The 23,344-nt window shown below is 49.3% G+C and overlaps 1 protein-coding gene across 1 annotated transcript; it reads right to left on the reverse strand.

Moving 5' to 3' along the window:
- Positions 1 to 18,031: 18,031 nt before the first annotated feature.
- LOC147990871 (uncharacterized) lies at positions 18,032 to 18,562 on the reverse strand. Its single transcript, XM_087538429.1, has one exon. It carries the CDS (start codon positions 18,560 to 18,562, stop codon positions 18,032 to 18,034), a length of 531 nt encoding a protein of 176 aa, XP_087394555.1.
- Positions 18,563 to 23,344: the final 4,782 nt, after the last annotated feature.

Genomic DNA, 23,344 nt, shown 5'->3' on the forward strand with positions numbered 1-23,344 from the left:
CCGTTCCCAGAATGCTGACAGTAGCCCCCGGGCCCAAGGCGTGCTCGAATTTGGCTTCGAGGCGATGCCAAAGGGAAAGTGCAGAGCATTGCAGGCCCTAACCGCCTGCGGCCTTGGTTGACGCGTGGCGATTGATGGGATGTGGGCGCCTCCGCTTCCCCATGCTCCCTCAGCAACCGTTCGACTTGACGAGACTGTGCTGCATGTAGAGAAAAGCCATCATTGCGTGGGATCATGGAGGCCGGCGGTTGGCCTCCCTTGGCTATAAATGAGGGGAGGGGTAGAGCCCCTCTTGCTCATCTCCGTCTTCTCGCCGCCCGCTTCTTCTTCCTCTTCCTTGCCTCGCCGTCTAGCTGTAGTTCCCATGGCGCCGACGAGGAAGTTCTCCACCGCCGAGAAGGGGAAGGCCCCCAAGGAGGGACCTGGTTCGCCACCTCCCTAGAGAAGGCGAGGCCGCCCCCGCAAGCACGTTGCGACTCCTATCGTATCACGCGCCTTGGCCAGTCGTGGCGGTGTTTCTTCCCGTGGCGGGAGCCGCCAAGGCCGAGGCAGCCCCTGAAACAAGGGGAGGCGCGCCACGGTTGCCCGGCCTCCTCGGCCGCGCTTCAACTCTGCCGAGGTGCCCACGGAGTTCGTCGTGTGCTCGGAGAGGCCAGCCGGCACCTAGCTCCCGCTCCCCCAATTCTTCGCATGTGAGTTGCCGGGCACGGGGCCTGACGGCCTCTGGCTGCAGGCTGATGGCTGTTGCAGCAAGGCTTCGTGGGTCAGGGTCAAGGTTTCCGCCACCAGGAACGTGTCCTTGGACCGCGGCTGGCTGGCGTTTCCCCGCGTGCGCGGCCCGAGTGGGAGGTGCACTCTCCACTTCAAGTACGACAATGTCGTGACCCTCTACGTGAGGGTGTTCGGGGAAGATGGCCGTTGCACAGGGTGCTGCCCCGAAGATGACGGCGGCGATGATGAGCTTGGCCTTGACGATGGCCGCGACGATGCCGAGGGTGAGCTTGCTCTTGGCGACGGCCGTAGTTCGTTCAGCGGTGGCGGCTCCTCCAGTGAGAGCACAAGCAGCGGCGGCTACGACCAATCACTAGGTCGCCGGGCTCGCTTCGAGGAAGGTGGCGGGTCGTCTCGTCGGCATGCTTCGGTGAAGCGGGAGGAAGGCTCGGGCTGAGCCCGGGGGCCTCCGGAGCCCGGCCTCGGGAGCTGTTGTGGTCGCGCGGGCCACTTTTGTTTTTCCTTTGCTTTCTCCTACATTTTCAAAAAAGTAGAGGGCCCTGCTGGGGCGTGTAATGAACCAAGGTACTTATGCCACTATGATATGCTTATTGTTCTAATTTATGTTGCGATGTTCATGTTCTGAGTAGGCGCGGTAGGATAACTTAGCTTGATACACTCGCATAGTCTCGCTTGTCGCGATGGCGTTCCCTCCAGCATCGCCTGGGGCCCCCTTGCTGCCTCAAGGGTCCCTAGCCTCTGGAGACATCGTGAGGTTGCAGAATTGTAAGAATTTTTTGTTGGGTGCCCTGCTCTTCCTTGCGCGATCCCTCAGGCATGAGCTAGTCGTGGCTTAGTGCATCGTGTTGCGGTACCCGGGGGGCATGAACTTAAGAAGATGCGCAAATCACAAGCTCGTTCGTGGGCGTCTCACGAGGATAGAAGAAGCCATGGACCTGTGGGGGACAGGGCTGTGGCGAAGTGTGTTTGCGGCGCGGGGTGGGCCCAACGCTGCGCACGCACACACCTGCTCAGCCCCCATGCACGAGATGCACGAGGAAGAGCGACGGGCAACTGCCGCTACTCCTGGGCCAAGACCAAAAGGCAAGAGAGTAGACGAAAGGGAAATCCAACTTGGCAATCAAAACGCGAGAACTCCAAATTTCATTAAAAGAAAGGGGGCAAACCAACTACAAAAAGCAAGCAAATGAATAGCCGCGTCCGGCACCTAGACTAATCTTCTCACCAGCGTGGAGCTAAGTGTTGCCACTAGCTAGGACGTGGGAGGGAGCCCCCGAGGCCCGAGGGCGGCTCTCCGGAGTCTCAGGGGCGTGTACAGCCCCACTCATTATTACGTGAGACTGTCACGAGCGGAGACCTTCACAGGCACTGGGCCTTGCTTCATGGGAAGAACTTCCGGAGGTGCTGGATGTTCCAGGCGTTCTGGATGGGGATCCCGTCCTGCGTCTCTAGGCGCGCGGCACCAGGCCTGGAGACGCGGGCAATCCTACACGGGCCCTCCCACACGGGTGAGAGCTTATGCTGCCCTTCCCTGGAGAGCACCCGCCTCAGGACGAGATCACCCACCTCGAGCGTCTTGGAGAGGAAGCTGCCGCAGTGGTACCGCCGCAGCGCTTGCTAGTACCTTGCTGCCCGGAGCGAGGCTTGATGATGTCGCTTGAAGCTATGTCGGTATTTCCCCAAAGAGGAAGGGATGATGTAGCACAGCGGCGGTATGTATTTTCCCTCAGATATGAAACCAAGGTTATCGAACTAGTAGGAGAACCAAGCAACACAACGTAAACAGCCCCTGCACACAGAAAACAAATCCTCGCAACCCCACGTGTTAAAGGGGTTGTCAATCCCTTTCGTGTAGCGGTGCTAGAAATTGGTGCATGACGAGAAAAAGTTGTAATAGATTGAATAAATAGATCGCAAATAAAATAAAGTGCAGCAAAGTATTTTGGGGTTTTTGGATTAATAGATCTGAAAATAAAAGCACATAAAATTAGATCGCAAAGGCAAATAATATGAGAAAGAGACCCAGGGGCCGTAGATTTCACTCGTGGCTTCTCTCGAGAAAAATAGCAAAGCGGTGGGTGAACAAATTACAGTTGGGAAATTGATAGAACTTCAAATACTCATGACGATATCCAGGCAATGATCATTACATAGGTATCACGTCCAAGATTAGTAGACCGACTCCTGCCTACATCTACTACTATTAGTCCACACATCTACCGCTATCCAACATGCATCTAATGTATTAAGTTCATGGAGAAACGGAGTAATGCAATAAGAATGATGACATGATGTAGACAAGATCTATCTGTGTAGAGATAAACCCCGTCATTTTATCCTTAGTAGCAACGATACATACGTGTCGGTTCCCCTTCTCTCACTAGGATCAAGCATCGTAAGATTGAACCCACTACAAAGCACCTCTTCCCGTTGCAAAATAAATAGATCAAGCTGGCCAAACAAAACCCAAATATACAAGAAGAAATAGGAGGCTATAAGAGATCATGCATAAAAGAGATCAAAGAAACTCAAAAACTTTCATGGATATAAAAAGATAGATCTGGTCATAAACACAAAGTTCATCGATCCCAACAAACACACCGCAAAAGAGTTACATCATATGGATCTCCAAGAGACCACTGTATTGAGAATCAAGAGAGAGAGAGATGAAGCCACCTAGCTACTAACTACGGACCAGAAGGTCTACAAAGAACTACTCACGCAACATCAGAGAGGCACCAATGGAGGTTGTGAACACCATCCGAGATGGTGTCTAGATTGGATCTGGTGGTTCTGGACTCTGCGTCGGTTGGATCAATATTTCGTTGACTCCCAAGGGTTTCCGGAATATTGGGGTATTTATAGAGCAAAGAGGCGGTCCAGGGGGCACCCAAGGTGGGCACAGCCCACCAGGGCGCGCTTGGGCCTCCTGGCGCGCCCTGGTGGGTTGTGCCTCCCTCGGGGCACCCCCGGGCGCATCCAGGGCCTGTTGTGTTCCTTCTGGCCCATAAAAATTTACCGTAAAGTTTTGTGGCATTTGGACTCTGTTTGATATTGATTTTCTGCGATGTAAAAAACATGGAAAAAATAACAACTGGCACTTGGCACTATGTCAACATGTTAGTACCAAAAAATGATATAAAATGATTATAAAACATCCAAGATTGATAATATAACAACATGGAACAATAAAAAATTATAGATACGTTGGAGACGTATCAGCATCCCCAAGCTTAACTCCTACTCATCCTCGAGTAGGGAAGTGATAAAAAACAGAATATTTGATGTGGAATGTTGCCTAACATGTCATATCATATTTCTTTCTTTATAGAATGGACATTTGGACTTTTATATTGTTCAAAGCAATAGTCTAGTTTTGACATGATAATTTAAATACTAAGCATATCATCTAGCAACCATGTCTTCCAAATATCAACGCTAAAATAAGCTATCCCTAGCCCATCATGATCAACCATTGATCCATCCATGAAACACACTCGCATATTAGCTATGTCCAATACACAAGTACGATCATATTGCCTCCTAGTTGGTGCTTTTATAAGAGAAGATGGAGACTCAAATTCAAAATAAAAATTGCATAAAGTAAAAGATAGGCCCTTCACAGAGGGAAGTAGGGATTTGTAGAGGTGCCAGAGCTCAAAGCGAAAAACTTAGAGATAAAAACATTTTGGGAGGTGTATCCATCCCACCAACGGAAACGACTTAGGGTTCCCAATACTTTCCATGCTTAGATATATCATAGGCAGTTCCCAAATAGAAAATAAAGTTTATTCATTTTTCCACCATACTTTCACTTTCCAGGGCTAACCGTATCCATGGGGGCCCTCCATACCAACACTTTCCAAGGAATTTATTATTTGACAACATAAAGTAAATTCATTTTTTTCATTTCTGGACTGGGCATCCCTAATACCTTTACCTTACTCTCGTGCAATGACAAGTGAATAAACACTCATCTTGAGAATAACACATCTAGCATGGAAAATATTAGCCACCCCTCACCGCTCTGCGAGCGAAACAAACACACAAAAGAGAAGTTTATTTTTGAAAATTAGAGATGGCACATGCAAATTTTCTTAGAACGGCAAAAGAATACCGCATATAAGTAGATATAGTGGACTCATGTGGCAAAACTGGGTTAAAGGTTTTCGGATGCACAAGTAGTGATCATACTTAGTGCAAAATGAAGGCTAGGAAAAGATTGGGAAGCGACCAACCAAGAAACGAATAATCTCATAAGCGAGCATTAAGCATAACTAACACCAAATAATGCACCATAAGTAGGATATAATTTCATTGCATAACTATTGACTTTCGTGCTTGCATAGGGAATCATGAACCTTAACACCAATATTCTTACTAAAGCATAATTACTCATCAAGATGACTCACATATCACATCATCATATCTCAAAACTATTACTAAGAATCAAGTTTATTTTGTCCAATGATCTTCATGAATGTTTTTATTGTATCCTTCGTGGATATCTATCACTTTGGGACTAATTTCCATATGTTGCTTCTCATAAGCTCAAACAAATATAAGTGAAGATCATGAGCATAATATTTCTTTCTCTAAAATTAATTTAAGTGAAGCAAGAGAGAATTTCTGGAAAGTTTTACTAACTCTCAAATAAATCTAAGTGAAGCAAGAGAGGATTTCTTCAAAAATACTAAAGCACACCGTCCTCAAAAAGATATAAGTGAAGCACTAGAGCAAATCCATAGCTCAAAAAAAATTAAGTGAAGCATAGAGAGCAATTCTAACAAGTCATGACATAATTTTGGCTCTCTCAAATAGGTGTGTCCAGCAAGGGATCAAGGCTTAAAACACAAAATAAAACAAGCAAAGACTCATATCATACAAGATGTTCCAAGCAAAACACATAGTATGTGACGAATAAAAATATAGTTTCGAGTAAAATACTGATGGTTGTTAGAAGGAAGAGGGGATACCACTCGGGGGCATCCTCAAGCTTAGTTGGTTGCTCATTTTTGGATAATAGCTTGGGATGCCGGGGCATCCCCAAGCTTAGGCTCTTCTACTCCTTATTCCTTCATCCATCGTAAGATAACCCAAAACTTGAAAACTTCAATCACACAAAACTCAACAAAACCTTCATGAGATCTGTTAGTATAAGAATAATAAATCACTACTATAAGTGTTGTATCAAACCAATTCACATTTGTTCTTGTATTATATCTACTGTATTCCAACTTTTCTATGGCAAAAACTCATCAAAGAAGAGCCATCAAAATAAGCACACAACACAAAGAAAATAGAATCTGTCAAAACAGAACAGTCTGTAACAATCTGACTATTTCGAATAATTCTGTAACTCCAAAAATTCTGAAAAATTAGGACGGTGTGAGTAATTTGTATATTGATCTACTGCAGGCGGAATGGGTATTTTATTGCTCTCTGGTAAAACATGAAAATTAGTTTCATGAGCGCAAAAGTGTCTGTTTTTTCAGCAAGATCAAACAACTATCACCCAAGAAGATCCTAAAGGCTTTACTTGGCACAAACACTAATTAAAACATAAAAAACACAATCATAAAATTAGCATAATTGTGCTAACACTCAAAAACAGGAAGGGAAAAGCAATAATAAATTTTATTCATTGGGTTGCCTCCAAACAAGCGCTATAGTTTTGTGCGCTTAGCTAGGCATAAATCAAGGATCTAAGTTTTCTCATCTTTGTCCAAATCTTCAATCAAACACTTAGAACCCTTCAAAGATTTAGCATAAAGATTTTCAATAACAACACATCTAGGGATAAATCCAAAGATTTCATTCTTGCATAAAGGATCTCTTATCACTTCAACAAAATCTGGGTGAATACCAATCATCTTAAGATCTTCTTTATTACTATTACTAGAGGTTGCACCCTTGTTCTTGGAAGCTCTACCAATTTTAACGGGAGTTTTTTCGATAGTTTTAACGGAAGCGAAAGCCGTGCTTAGATTACTAAAAATTTCTTCTAATTTATCAATCCGAGAAGGGATTTCTTCTATTCTTTCATGAATTATGGTACCCTTTTCCCTTAACAACTTAAGAATATCTCCCGCTTTTGACCCAATATTGGTGGCAAAATTATGTATCATTTTATCTATAATTCCCATATGATCTTCGGTGTGCATTTTCTTTTCAATAGCATCTAGTCTTTCCATAATATTCTCAAGAGTTAAAGTTGTCTCATTAATCATGAGGGGTGGTGAGCCCACTAAATTTCCCATAACATTAAAGGCATCAAGAGAGGGACACATCAAGAAATTTCCATCGGTAATCGTATCAAGGATGAATCTATTCCAAGTGGTGATGCCAACATAAAATCAATGAAGAAGAACAACGCTAGATTGCTTATGGGTAGATCTGTTATGAGCACTACACATCCTATACCAAGCATCTTTTAAATTTTCTCCTCCCCTTTGTTTAAAGTTGAGAACCTCATTCTCGTGGTAGATCAACTCTTGTAATACTCATATCATCAAGATCAATCAAGCAGGAAGTAGGGTATTACCTCCATCGAGAGGGCCCGAACCTGGGTAAACATCGTGTCCCCCGCGTCTTGTTACCATCCGCCTTAGGCGCACAGTTTGGGACCCCCTACCCGAGATCCGCCAGTTTTGACACCGACATTGGTGCTTTCATTGAGAGTTCCACTCTGTCGTCATCATAAGGAGGGGTGGCTCGCCTCGTTGTCAAGAACAACATCACCTCTGGGGGAGCCCTGGCTGTAGGCCAAACTCTCCGACTAGGCGGCTTTGTCATGACCGCCCCTCGGCCGCTGCGCCGATGATGACTTCTCGGGTCATCAAAAATAGCCACCACATCGGCTCGAAATTCACTGAGCAGATGGATCCAATGGAGCTCTCCTCTTTGAACGAGCTCTTGGATCGCATTGCCGCTCTGGGAGTCGCTACGGACTATGATCAGATTGGGCTTAAACCCGACCAAAGGGAGATTAACTCTCCGCCGGTCACCCATCAGATAGCGGTGGTGGAGGAGCAATGCGGCGATTCTTCCTCTATCCTGAGGACGAACTATGTCTAGATTCCCGAGCTCTCCGAGCTGGATACCCGTCCACGGGAGGACATCGCCCTAACCCTGAACCTAGAATCAGGCAGCATGCCGAACCTGCGGGGCAACATCCCAGAGCCCAAACTTCCAAGATCGGAAACTCCCCCGCCCCTGGGTCTCAGATTGGGTCGAGGTCTGGATTTAAATCCACCCACCCACCCAGATATAAACGATCTTTCCCACATTAGGAAAGAGCCCCAAGAGATAGTACATCACTATTGGGCTAGATTCCTCCTTGTAATGAACAAGGTCAAGGACTTTCGTGAGGAAGATGCAATTTCGTTCTTTTTCAACAATTGCATGGACAAGGGAATCGTCAATGCCATAAGTCGCTATGACATAGCACACTTCGCTGACTTGGCGGCCATAGTACGGAAGTATTGTGCGTTGGAAAGCGCCTGGAAAACCCAAACAAAATTTTGGGATAATCCGGCTATGACAAAACCCCCAGTCCGAACTAAAAGGGTGCACTCTCATAAGTCGCCTGACTCAATTACAAAGAAGCAAGAGCCCACTACAGGGCATGGAACCATATTGGAGGGACGGCTTAACGGGCCCTGCAAAATTCATAGTACAGTAGATACCATACCAACACACAGCCTTAGAGCATGTTGCGTACTCCGGCAGGTGGCCAAGAGCGGTCAGGATCTCCTCACTCAAAAAACCGCAAAGCACAGTCCTCGAGACCTTCGCCTCAAATAATAGGCGTAAGCGAGCACTCCGCAGCCTTGCCGAAGTCTGCCACGTGGCAGCAATAAATCCATGGAGCGACATGGCTATCACCTTCAATGCTAGTGACGAACCTAAATTCCAAACAGCCCGAGCACCAGCCGCCTTGGTCCTCAGTCCAATTGTGGACGGCTTTCGGCTTACTAAAGTGCTCATGGACGGCGGCAACGGATTAAACCTCATTTATGAGGAGACTCTTCAAAAAATGGAAATAGACAGAAACCGTATTGAGCAAAGCAGCACGACCTTCCGAGGAATCATCCCCAGTCAGGAGGCACGTTGCGCTGGGAAAATCACATTAAATGTGGTATTTGGCACTCTGGAAAATTACAGGTCCGAAGAAATTACATTCCAAGTGGCCCTGTTTAGTAGCGGATACCACGCCCTTCTAGGGCGGGGGGCATTCACGATCTTCCAAGCCATACCCCATTACGGGCACGTGAAGCTCAAAATGCCCGGGCCCAATGGAATCATCACTCTAGCTAGTGATCCAGACATAGCACTCCACGCTGAAAACAAAGCAGCCATACTAGTCCTCAAGGCATTATCCGAAGCCCTTGCGGTGGAGGAATTAACTACACTGCGCTCCACAATGGACAGGGACGACATGATACTCGACAAAAGATCCAAGTCCACCTCTTTTAAATGAGCGGATGAAATAGTCAAATTCCAAGTCCATCCAACGGACCCCACAAAAATAGCATCCATCGGGGCACAATTAAACACCGCTGTAGACACCGCACTACGGGAGTTCCTGTGTGAGAATTGGGACATATTCGCCTGGCATCCTTCAGACATGCCAGGAATCACGCAGGCTGGCCGAGCATAGCCTTAACATTCTAAAGGGATTCAAGCCAGTCAAGCAGACTCTTCGGCGTTTCTCTGAACCTAAGCGACAAGCCATGGGAGAGGAGCTAGCCAAGTTACTGGAGGCCGGATTCATTAGAGAAATAAAACATCCGGACTGGCTAGCAAACCTGGTGATGGTACCAAAGAAGGGCAAATCCTGGCGCCTATGCGTCGACTTCAAGGACCTTAATAAGGCTTGCTCAAAGGATCCCTTCCCCCTCCCTTGCATCGATCAAATTATCGACGCCACCGCAGGACACGACACATTGTGCTTCCTGGACGCATACTGATGGCAGAGTCCGATCAAGCCACAACGACATTTATCACTCCATACGACCCCTTCTATTTTAACACAATGCCCTTCGGGCTCAAAAACGCCAGTGCAACGTATCAATGCATGATTCAGACATGTCTGGAAAAGCAGATCGGCAAAACAGTGGAGGCATACGTAGACGATGTGGTCATTAAAACAAGACACGTCGACTCCTTAATAGACGACTTTAGGCTCATGTTTGACAATCTCCGAACATACGACATTAAGCTCAATCCGGCAAAATGCATTTTCAGTGCACCCACCGGAAAGCTCCTGGGCTTCATCGTCTCTAGTAGAGGAATTGAAGCAAATCCAGCTGAATCCGAGCTCTATCGCTGTTGGCTATCCCAATTGACCTCAAGCAAATCCAGAAATTAACTGGATGTGTGGCGGCCTTAAGCCGCTTTATCTCCCGATTAGGAGAAAAGGCACTCCCCCTTTATCGCCTTCTTCGGCGCACCAAACACTTCGAGTGGACGGACGTAGCCATGACAGGATTGGAAGAAATAAAAGCCATCCTGGCTACCAACCCAATCTTGGCCACGCCAAATGTCGGCGAACCAATGCTGTTATATATAGTGGCAACTCACCAAGTTGTAAGCGCAGTGCTTGTCGTCGAACGAGAGACGGACGGACATAAATTCCCACTTCAAAAGCCGGTATATTATGTATCCACTATCCTCACTCCATGCAAATCACGGTATCCACATTATCAAAAGATAGCATACGCGGTATTCATGGCATCCCGGAAATTATGACACTACTTTCAAGAGTGTTCAATTACGGTGGCCTCAGAAGTACCACTCAATGACATAATAAACAACCGCGATGCCACGGGCCGGATTGCCAAATGGGCTATCGAGCTCCTCCCGTTCGACATAGCATATAGACCACGGCGAGCCATTAAGTCGCAAGTACTGGCCGATTTCGTCTCTAAGTGGACAGAAGCCGAACTCCCTAAAGAGTATGGCGCGTACTCCAATTGGATCATGCACTTTGAGGGCTCTAAAATGCTGGCTAGTCTGGGGGCTGGCGTCGTCCTGACGTCCCCCACCGGAGATACAGTCAAATACGTACTCCAAATACTATACACAGACTCCAACAACGCAGCCGAATACGAGGCCCTATTACATGGTCTCCGGATGGCAGTTTCGATGGGCATTCAATGCCTGGAGGTGCATGGGGACTCGAACCTCGCAATATCTCAAATAAATGGAGACTTTGATGCCAAGGATCCGAAAATGGCGGCATATCGCAACGCCATCCTCAAAATGTCAGCTCGGTTCAAGGGACTTGAATTCCACCATGTGGCTCGGGAAAACAATCAGGCGGCGGATATCCTCGCCCGTATCGGCGCTAAGCGCGACCCTATCCCACCTAACATCTTCTTGGAAAGGTTGTTTAAGCCATCCGTGGTACGGGAAGGGGACACCGGTAACAATAGTCCGGACCCGGCCACAACACCAGATACCGAACACTCTGACACAATCGGAGGCTCTACCATCGAAATAACACCTTCAGCCCACGTGATAATGGCCGTCATCGCGCCGTGTACAGAACCATTCCTGGCCTACCTAACCAGGCAGGAACTACCCGAGGACCAAAATGAGGCACGCTGCATAGTGCGGCGATCTAAAGCCTACAAGGTCCACGAGGGAGAGCTTTATAAGAAAAGCACTACCGGAGTCCTTCAAAGGTGCATCTATGAAGAGGAAGGGCGGAAGCTTTTGGAAGAAATCCATGCTGGACTCGGCGGCCACCACGCCGCAGCCCGGGCCCTTGTAAGCAAGGCCTTCCGTACAGGTTTCTATTGGCCGACGGCCCGAGCAGATGCACAGGATCTGGTCCAACATTGCGTCGGTTGCCAGCTTTTTGCAAACCAAGGCCATATGCCGCCTACCGCTCTCCATTACTTATCCCTTTGCGGTCTGGGGGCTTGATATGGTCGGACCCCTCAAAGGGGGAACCCATAAGAAAAAATACTTACTGGTCATGGTGGATAAATTCACCAAATGGATAGAAGCCAAACCCGTTAAAACGGCTGAATCTGTACCAGTGATAGACTTCATATCTGGGGTTGTACACCGTTATGGCATCCCCCACAGCATCACCACTGACAACGGCACGAACTTTACAACCGACGAGGTAAAACTTTGGTGCAGCAACATGGGCATCAAGCTCGATTATGCTTCTGTCTATCACCCGCAAACTAACGGTCAAGTCGAGCAAGCAAATGGCCTTATCATGAGCGGCATCAAACCCAGATTAGTGTGGTCCTTAAAGGAATCAAACATGCACTGGGTAGAGGAGCTCAACTTCGTACTATGGGGGTTGCGGACCAGCCCGAATTGTACTATCGGATACACACCATTTTTTATGGTGTATGGCGCAGAGGTGGTTCTGCCTTGCGACATAATTCATGACTCACCTCGAGTACACATGTACGAAGAAAAAGAGGCCGGGCTCGATCGGAAGGACAGTCTGGACGCCCCGGAGGAGGAGCGCGACGTAGCAAAAGCCCGTTCCGCATTCTATCAGCAACAGGCTCGAAAGTATCAAAGCAGAGAATTACGGGCCAAAACCTATAACGTTGGCGAACTAGTTCTACGCCTGCCGGAGAAGAAAAAGAACAAGCTCCAGCCCAAATGGGAAGGTCCCTTCATTATTGACCATGTTCTGACCGGTGGAGCGTCCCGTCTACAGGATGCATCGGACAATCGACTCGAGCCAAACCCATGGAACGCAGCCAGACTCCAAAGATTCTACGCCTAGTGCCGGACTCTATGTTCGTCTCCTTACCCCCGTCAATTTTTTGCATATCCATTATCTGTCTTTTCTCTCTTTCTCTCTTCTTTTTTCTTCTCCTCAAGGCCTTAAAAGGATAACTTGTGTCTTGACTACACAATCTTGACGTGCTAACCGCGCTCATTATACCTAGGGGCTTCTTATACAAAAGCTTAATATAACTATTTTTCTGGGCTTTATGCCCCACACATGTGTTATTCTTCCACATGTACCTTTTTTCGCCATTATATGCATCGATATGACTTAAGTTTTGGCCAAGCTGGGTTGCCTGGATCTTGTATTTATGCCCTACGTTCTCATTAATTCGGCTAGGGCATAAGGGGAGCACCTCTGCGATTGTTACTACCGGGTCAGCCGGATGTGTACCTCAGACTGGGTGAAGCCGAAAGCTAGCATTCTTAAGGGAATATTCGGTCGGTGAACAAAAGATGACTTTTATTTATTTTGATACATGCCCCCAGATGTTTATAGCATGCGTCTCTTTTCACAGTTCAGACATGCACATTAGGGCATGCATACCCAGGGAAAGGAACCTTTAACGGAACTATTCTCCCTGGAAGATGTTTCTTACTATCCATGTAATATAACATAGCTAGTTGGGTACTTGTCTGTTCAAGCACTTATGACCCCTACGCCTGGTTTCCACGCATACCCCGGTTTTTACATAACCGAGCAGGTATTCGGATACACTCCGGACTATCGGGTCCAGAGGTCAAAGCGAAAAGGTCTGCCATGAAAAATGATTTACAATCCGGCTAGGGACATTATATATGTCACTTAAAGTACACAGTCACTAAGACTGACTAAAATTTTCTTCTATACCATCCAACAGGCTGTCTAGCCTACAATCCTGTTGGGAATACTTTGCGGCTAATTCTACTTGGTCATACACCAAACTGACGGGGATCTCTTTCCCATCAGGCCCCACAGGTCCGACCTCGGCCATGTAGTTTGGGTCAGCTTTGGTATATCACGTCTTCACCATGGCCCAGGCTTCCCTTGCACCTTGTCGGCAGGCTGATATCTTCCATAATCGGAAGTGCCGCCGCGCTCCTTGAGCTTCTCTATAAGCTCCCCCATGCCTCCTGGCGGGGAGGCGGATGGCCTCAAGGCTTGGGCAATACCCTGCATCACCTGCCGAACTTGTTCGTGCAGTTGTGAGAGCTCTGGTAGAAGATCACCCGCAGACCCGGGCATTTCCTCCGCAGGACGACCCGTCAGCATACCTGTAGACATAACTCTGTTAGCCGGCTTCTTCGCCGAACTCTCTCAAAAGTTCGTTCAAGCACTTACTAAAAATGTCGCGTCGGAGCCGCATATTCTCCTTCATGGAGTCCGCAAGCTAGGCTCGGACATCTTTCAGTTCCACGCCCAGCTGGATATTGGTGTCCTAGAGATTATTTTTCTCCTGTCTGACCCGCGTAAGCACGTGCTCACCAGCATTTAGCTGTCGATTAGCACGTTGCGCATTCTCCGGCATAGCCTCCGGATTCACTCCGGAGTCATCTGCAACATCTATTGTTAGATTTGCATGCATGTCGCACACTATCTGGTACCTGTCATTCTTTGCAATGGAAACAAGTGTTACTAGAGGGGGCCTTCTCGGACTCCTTCAACGTGGCAACCGCGGCCCGTAGCTGGGCTTTGCACTCTTCCAGCTCTTTAGACAATTGGGTATTCTTCTATGTAAGAACCTGCACAAATAATGATCCTTAAATCAGTTATGTCAACTATTTCAAGTCTCAGGGGCTACTGATATATATAATCGTCAGATTTTCTTACCCGTATATCCTTTACATACTGGTTCGTGGCTCTGGCAAGACCGTTTTGAGTAGCACGGATGTACGCGTCTCCTGAGTTGAAGGCATCGAACGCCTCTTGGGAGAAACAAGTGTCACGGAGTACGGCCCGGCGACGCCTGTGATTCATGGCGCTCTCCACTTTAGAATTTGTAGAGGATAGTCTATCTGCATCCTCTATAGGAGGAGCATCTAGCGTTCGCCCCGTGTTAGCTTCCGCCTCTATGTCCGGCCCTGGAGCCCGACTGGTAGAGGCGTGATCGGCAACCTCTCTGGATATAGTCCGGCGAGCGTTTTTCCTACTAGGAAACATGGAAGTCATTATATTTTAAGAAAGACGACAACCACGGAGCGAGGTTCTGTATCATACCTCTATGCCGACGTCTCATTCCTGACCGCCTTCCTTTTTAGCCTACCCGGCTTCGGTGTCCCTTGTTGGCGAGTCAATGCGGGTTCGGCATGGCGTCCCGTGGGCCTTCCCTGTAAGACACCATATGTGTACGGTACGTGAAGTGCACAAAAGGGGATCCTTCTCGGAAGTTGGGACTCCGGTTTTTCTTACATGCGATGCAGGGAGTAACCCAGGATAGTCGGCTATGATGGCCACCATGGAATCATCGCAGCTCAATTGATAGAATGTCATGTCGATCAGCTCCACAAATATGTCCGGTTCCTCTTCGAGTCCGGGATCAAGGGCCCGGTCAGGGTCCTCCGGTTGTGGAGGTGGCCTGTTGACCTCCCTTACAGCTTTTCGCAGTTCCTTCCATGAGACGGCAAGGTGAGTATTTATGCCGAAGAATGCGGGAAGGTGTGACAGCTCACCCATCTTGGGGGGTTGTACATGGAGAATCCATCCCGTGGCTTAATACGGATGAACTCCTCTTCCTCTCCCTTGAACAAATTGGACAGAATTTTTGCTAGAGCGGCAATTAAGTCCGGTCCCTTACGCCCGCAGCGGGTGGCATCATCTTCCCCATTAAAGCACCACATGGGGTACCCTCGATATTGAAGTGGCTGCACCCACCACATTATACATATTGACATAACCTCGATTATTGTCAGTCCTGATTGAGCCAGCACTTTTATCCAGCCCACCAGGTAAAGGACTTCTCCGTTATCTTCCTCCTGAGGGCTCCATGGGCTCCAACTTTGGCGTTTCTTCAAATGGGCATTGTCGAACTCGGGAAGACCCATCCGAATAGGATCTGGAAGGGGGACGTCCTCCATGTAAAACCACTCCAAAGGCCAGTCTTCGGACGTCTTCTTCGGGGTACCGGACAGGTATCCGGTCCCGGCGATGTGCCATACTTCGGCTTCGCCCACTTGATATATTGACCCCTTCTGTGTACGGGGCACAAGGCATAATAGCCTCTTCCACAGCTCGAAATGAGCTTCGCAGCCCAAAAACAGCTCACAAAGGGCAACATAACCAGTGATGTGTAATATGGAAGCGGGGGTGAAATTATGCAATTGGAGGCCATAAAACTCCAGGAGCCCGCAGAGGAGCGGATGGATTGGAAATCCAAGTCCCCTTAGTAAATAAGGGACAAGGCATACCCGCTCCCCCTGGGAGGGATTGGGGAAGCTCTTCGCTTGCTCCCCGCCTTTATAGGTGGCGAGCCCGGCTCGACCGGGGACCATATAGCTGGAGGGAGAAATCCCTGGGTCTGTAACTCTACTAATTGACTGTGTGGGATGGAACACTTCTCCCAATCACTGGGCTTAGGGCTACGGGAGCGAGAGGAGGAGCTGCGATGGCCGGCCATGTTGGAATGGATTTTTTCGAGCATGCTCCGATGGATACTCGCCATGGGAGGATGGTGTGGTCTGGATCTAAGAATCCCCGTCTCTTTAATAGACAATTTACTTACATGGCTAGGGTGGCAAATGTAAAAATTCCCTGGCTCCTCGCATTCGCTCGACACGTGGAAGATAGCCCTTATTGGGTGCGGAAGCCAAGAAGTGCAACATTTATGGGGAGCCGGACACTACTCAGCAGATATTCCGAATTTGGAGAAGAACCCGCCTTGCTATGCCGAAGACAATCTGCATGCCGGACTCATCGTCATTGAAGCCTGGTTTGAGGGCTACTGAGGGAGTCCTGGATTAGGGGTCTCCGGACAGCCGGACTACGTCCTTTGGCAGGACTGTTGGACTATGAAGATACAAGATTGAAGACGTCATCCTGTGTCCGGATGGGATTCTCCTTGGCGTGGAAGGCAAGCTTGGCAATACGAATATGTAGATCTCCTCCCTTGTAACTGACTCTGTGTAACCCTAGCCCCCTCCGGTGTCTATATAAATCTGAGGGTTTAGTCCGTAGGACAACAACAATCATACCATAGGCTAGCTTCTAGGGTTTAGCCTCTACGATCTCATGGTAGATCAACTCTTGTAATACTCATATCATCAAGATCAATCAAGTAGGAAGTAGGGTATTACCTCCATCGAGAGGGCCCGAACCTGGGTAAACATCGTGTCCCCCGCCTCCTGTTACCATCCGCCTTAGACGCACAGTTCGGGACCCCCTACCCGAGATCCGCCGGTATTGACACCGACAACAACGTAAACAGCCCCTGCACACAGATAACAAATGCTCGCAACCCAACGTGTTAAAGGGGTTGTCAATCCCTTTCGGGTAGCGGTGCCAGAAATTGGTGCGTGACGGGAAAAAGTTGTAATAGATTGAATAAATAGATCACAAATAAAATAAAGTGCAGCAAACTATTTTTGGGTTTTTGGATTAATAGATCTGAAAATAAAAGCAAATAAAAGTACATCTCAAAGGAAAATAATATGAGAAAGAGACCCGGGGGCCGTAGATTTCACTAGTGGCTTCTCTCGAGAAAAATAGAAAAGCAGTGGGTGAACAAATTACTGTTGGCCAATTGATAGAACTTCAAATACTCATGATGATATCCAGGCAATGATCATTACATAGGCATCGCATCCAAGATTATTAGACCGACTCCTGCCTGCATCTACTACTATTACTCCACACATCGACCGCTATCCAGCATCCATCTAGTGTATTAAGTTCATGGAGAAACGGAGTAATGCAATAAGAATGATGACATGATGTATACAATAACTATCTATGTAGAGATAGAGCCCATCATTTTATCCTTAGTAGCAACGATACATACGTGTCGGTTCCCCTTATGTCACTGGGATCAAGCACCGTAAGATCGAACCCACTACAAAGCACATCTTCCAATTGCAAGATAAAGAGATCAAATTGGCCATACAAAACCAAAATATCGGAGAATAAATACGAGGCTATAAGAGATCATGCATAAAAGATATCAAAGAAACTCAAATACTTTCATAGATATAAAAAGAGATAGATCCGATCATAAACTCAAAGTTCTTCGGATCCCAACAAACACACTGCAAAAGAGTTACATCATATGGATCCCCAAGAGACCATTGTATTGAGAATCAAGAGAGAGAGAGATGAAGCCATCTAGCTACTAACTACGGACCTGAAGGTCTACAGAGAACTAGTCACGCATCATCGGAGAGGCACCAATGGAGGTGGTGAACACCATCCGAGATGGTGTCTACATTGGATCTGGTGGTTCTGGACTCTGCAGTGGCTGGATCAATATTTCCTCAACTCCCCCAAGGTTTTGGGAATATTGGGGTATTTATAGTGCAAAGGGCGGTCCGGGGGGCACCCGAGGTGGGCTGCTGTTGGTTAGGCTGCAGGCGGCTTGAAGAGCCGCTCCTCAAAGACACCGGGCTCTTGAGGCAGGCGCTGGGACGCCCTCTTGGCGATGTTGTCTGCTTCCCTGTTTGTGTCGCGCGACACATGCTGCAGTTCCAAACCCAAGAATTGTTCTTCAATTTTGCGTACGTCTGCAAGATTTGCCTCCATGTGCTCGTCCTTTGGCTCGTATACTTTGTAGGAGAAGTTGATGAGGAGCTGTGAGTCGCCCTTGATGGTGATGTGCTTTACTCCCAAGGCTGCAGTAGCCTTGATGCCGGCGATCAAGCCCTCATACTCTGCGATATTGTTGGAGACCTTCTCGCCCTGCTGGAAGCAGAGCTGCATGGCGTAGCAGAGCTTGTCCTGGGTGGGTGAGATGAGCACGAGTCTAGCCCCCGCGCCCTGACGCACGAAGGCGACGTCGAAGTACATGACCCAGCCATCTGGCGCATCGCTTCCTGGTGAGCATGGGCGGTCCTCGCCTACTTCGGGGCCTGTAGCATCGGTCCATTCCACCATGAAGTCAGCGAGTGCGGCTCCCTTGATGACTCTGGTGGTGCTGAACTCCAACTGGAATGCCTGCAGCTTGATGTTCCACTCGGTGACTCTCCCCGTGGCATTGGGGCTTCGGAGCACTCCTTCTAGGCGGTAAGCTGAGATGACTTTGATGGAGTGGCCTTGGAAGTAGTGGGGCGGCTTGCGGGAGGCGACGAGCAGCGCAAGCAAGAGCTTCTATGGCATGGGGTAGCGTGCCCGCGCGTCATGTAGTACCGTGCTGATGATGTACACCGGGTGCTCGACGGGGGCGGAAGTTTTGGTGGAGTCTTGTATCTCCTGAGGCTGGGAGACCTTAGGAGCATGGTCACTTTTTGGTGCAGCCACGGCCTCAGGAGTACCGTCCTGCGGGGCCTGGTCATCTGCTGGTGCTGCCGAGGCCTCAGGCACCGTCCTGAAGCTGCGTTGCCTTGCCCTGCCATGAGGCATTGTCTGGCAGGCCCTTGACTTCGCGCTCCTCCCGATCCTCCACCAGGGCTTCGCTGGCGGAGTGTGGCGTGGCGGCCAGGTAAAGCACCAGGGGCTCTAGATCACTTGCAGGCTGGTGAGGTATCTTTTGAGATCTTGGAACGCCGCGTCGGCCTCTGGAGTCCACTTGAATGGGTCCTTCCTTTTCATCAGCTTGAAGAAAGGGAGGGCGCTCTCCCCTAGCTTGGAGATAAAACTCCCCAGCATGGTTACACAGCCACCAGGTTTTGGATTTTCTTGAGAGTCTATGCAACAACTTGCTGGAGGGAACGCCAAACACGCATTTCTCTGGGTTGAGCCACAGGTCCATCGCGTGCAGACTGGCAGATGTCTCCTCTATATATGTCCTCGACAAGGGTCCTTGGCTCCCGAGACTTCACTACTATGTCATCGACATATCCCTCAGCGTTCCTCCTGAGTTGCTGGCCCAGGGCGATGTGCATGAGCCGCTGAAAGGTTTCCCCGGTGTTGCACAAGCCAAACGGCATGCAGGTGTAGCAGTACACCACGCATGGGGTTAGGAAGGCCATATTCTCAACATCTTGTACCACCATCTTGATTTGATGATAGCCCGAGAAGGCATCCTGGAACCACAGCAGGTCACACTCAATGGTGGAGTCGACAATCTGATCGATGCGAGGGAGCAGGAAGGGGTCTTGAGGGCAAGCCTTATTGAGGTTGGTGAAGTCAACGCACATGCGTTCCTTCCTGCCTTTCTTGGGGACGACGACCGGGTTTGCCAGCCATTCCGTGTACCGCACCTCCTGAATTACACCAGCTTCTTGTAGTTTGTGAGTTTCCTCGATGATGAAAGACTGCTTCTCCGTGGATTGCCGCCGCGCCTTCTGCTTCATGGGGCGCATGTTGGGGCACACCCTCAGGTGGTGCTCTATTATCCCCCTCGGGGTCCCGACCAGATCCTTGGGTTCCCAGGAGAACACCTCCTTGTTAGCACGCAAGAAGTCGACCAACGCCCTTTCCTGATCTGGAGAAAGGTTGGTGCCTATGGTGAAGGTGGCTCCGGATGGCCCGTCTTCGTCAACCAGCACCTGCTTCGTCTCGGCGCGGTCTTGAGAGAACAACTGCTTCTTCTTTGCTGGCGCAGCTCCTGGGGCCTCTGGGCCCCTTCCTCGGCCTGGCGTGCTGTCGCTACGGTCCTGCAGGCGAGCTTGAGGACTGTCACGGCTTCCATGGTGTCACCAGCCATAGTGAGGATGTCGTTTCTCCCCTGCATCTTAGTGAGGTTGTAGGCGGGGTGAGTTGCCGCCATAATTTAGCCACGGCTGGGTACCCAAGGATGGCGTTGTACGAGAGGTCAATGCGGGCGATGTCGAAGTCGATGAGCTCGGTGCGGTACTTGTCGCGGGTGCCGAAGGTGACGGGGAGGCGGATCTGCCCTAGGGGAGGTGGATCCATCCACGACTTCGGAGAAGGGCTTGGTGGGGCAGAGTCGGCCGTCTGGCACATGAAGCAAGCCGAAAGCCTCCACGGAGAGGACGTTGAGGCCAGCCCCGCCATCGATGAGGGTCTTGGTAACCTCCACGTTGTAGATGGTGGGGGTGCAGAGCATCGGGAGCACGTAGGCGCCCGCGGTGGTCACGGGATGATCTATTGATTCGAAGGTGAGGTCAGCCTTGGGCGCTGCCCATCCCGGAGGGGCTCCCTGATGCACGTGGGTGGCACCAACCTGGCGGAAGAACTGCTTGACTTGGCGGTCTGAGGGCGGCACCTGCAAGCCACCGAGGAGAGCCGCTATGGCATGGTGTGCTGGTGCCGCGAAGCAAACGACGAAGAGGTTGCGTAGCTCCTCCCAAGAGGCCAGAGAAGATCCCTGTAAGCTGAGCAGCCAGGCACGCGGTGCGCCTGCGAGGGCCATGGGAAACCAGTTGGCCATGACCTTGTCGTCACCACCGGCCTCCCAAACGGCGTCCTCGTACGCCTGAAGGAAGGCCGCCGGGTCCGCCGCGCTGTCGTAGCGGGGCGACATCTCTGGCTTGAACTTGGGTGGCCACTTCATCCGTTGGAGGGCGGGGGTGAAGGCTCGGAGGCCCTCGGCTCCTGCGAGGGCGCGCGTTGGTCCAGTCGATGGAGAAGCGTCCGCCATGAGAGCTGAACAACAGAGCGTGGCGGATCTTCGACGCACCCCTACCTGGCACGCCAAATGTCAGATTTCAGGTTCCGCAGATCCTTGAGAGGTTCGAACACTGGGGTGCGTGGGGATAAATTGTCCTCCCAACCTGCATGCTCGCTAATCCCACGGCCTAGCTCGACGAACCCAACGAACAAGAGACGCAGCAATTTACCCAGGTTCGGGCCACCTTGCGGTGTAAACCCTACTCCTGCTTTCTGGTGGATTGGCATGAAGGGGCTGTGGATGAACTAGTAGAACGGATGAACAACCTCAGGAGGTGAGGTGTTCTTGGGATCGATGAGCTGGTGAGGTGGTCAGGGTGGAATGGATCACATCATCCATCCCCCTCTATGGTGGTGGCTAAGTCCTATTTATAGTGGCCTTGGTCCTCTTCCCAAATGTAAGGCGGGAAGGGACCCCACAATGGCCAAATTTGAAGTGGGACAACTAGTACAAATTATCCTGACAAAAGTAGTCTTTGCCTGAAAAAGCTCCTGGTCGTGACGTCGCAGTGGGCTCCGTGATGGCCTCCGTCCTGCCGTCCTGGCGGTATTGGTCTTGTTGCACCAAAATGGAAACCTTTGCTTGATGCCTCGGGACTCCGCGCTTGCACTTGCCTCCTTAGCACCAAAGGGGAAACTGTTACACTGCGCCCGCTGGCGCCCGCCTAGCCTTGGTCGTCATGGCTCACGTCATATGAACCTCGTGAGGTGCCCCTTGCATTGATATCTCCACTCCTAGGGAGCCAGCCTAGTGAGGCTACACCCCAGGGAGGTCTTGGTGTCGTCCGCCTCGCGAGGCTTGGCCCCTCGCGAGGGTTTTGGGTTGTTGTTGTTGAAGCTGGGTCATACCAGGCCGTTGTCAGAGCCACGCTATGGGCAATAGGCAGGCAAGTCTGGGTACCCCCGTTCCTAGAACACCGATAGATACATTCTCAGATGCAGAAGCAGTTGCAGTAGCATCAACAGGTTCCTTCCCTTTTCTATATTCTTTTACAATGCGCAAAGTGTCATGGACAGGTAGCATGAATACCTTCAATGCATAGGCCTAGAAGAATTTTTCATTAGTGACCTGCTGAATGGCATACATAATCCAAGGAGCATATGGCTTTAGTGACTGAGGGCTATCTGCAACACATCACAGATTCCGAATGAAAAGGTCAGGAATGTCAAACTTGATCCCCTGATATATTGACACAAGAGCATTTCCCATGACGCCTTTCATGGAGTTGGGCCTATTAGTTGGCGTGATGGTATTGCACATAATGTGGAATAGCACTTTATTGCCGTAGGCAAACTTCTTAGGATCAACAACGATGCATTCATCGTCCACCATCATGGATCCATCGGGATATGCAGTTGTTCATCACACACTTCCCAGAAATGCAATCTGTGTTCTCTGTCAGCTTCAAATTCACATCGAGCCAAATTTATCAGGGCCAGAAAATGATCTGCTGAGCATTTGATTCTCTCCCAGCCGGTTATCCACTCAAGCGTCCATGTTGAAGTATTTTCCATTTGCCCTGTGATGTACAGCGTGGCATAGTACTGAAGAATAATCTCTTTCCAGCCATCATTGAATCGCATAAAACCCTTCAGAAAAGCATGTTTAATATGGTCTAGTGCATTATGGAAGAAGGCCATTGCTTCGAGCTTGGCGAAGTTCAACATCTTCTGATTGAAAATCATGTGCTTTCCAAACAAGATCCGAGCATAATAGATTGCATGTTCCCCTGTCCAAAACCTCGGAGACAAAGAGGTTCTTTCTCCTTCATATGGGCTCACACCAAAGAATGCAAGCTTCGATGAGTGAAGTTTTTCATTGGATGTTGGGCCAATGGGACCATACTCAGATGAAAATAGCAGAAATTATTCCTGAGGATTTTTCCGATAAACATCTTCGCTAATTTCTATCGGCTGAACATCATCAGCTGCAGACGCGTTCTCATCAGAGGGCTGAACTGGAGCATGAGGTATCATAACCTTCTTTGAAGTAGATGGCATGGTATCACTGGACTGGCGATCATTTTCCTTCACTGGAACTCCTTCAGCGGCTTTCTCAGATTCAGGCACAGGGGCCTTTTCTTTTGGTGACACATCAACTGGGGGTGGCATGATAACTTCTTGAGACTCAAGTGTCTCAGCTTG

This window comes from Triticum urartu, chromosome 1A (assembly GCF_056163025.1).
Source record: "Triticum urartu cultivar PI428250 chromosome 1A, HENAU_Tu73, whole genome shotgun sequence".
In the NCBI taxonomy this organism is placed as follows: domain Eukaryota; kingdom Viridiplantae; phylum Streptophyta; class Magnoliopsida; order Poales; family Poaceae; genus Triticum; species Triticum urartu.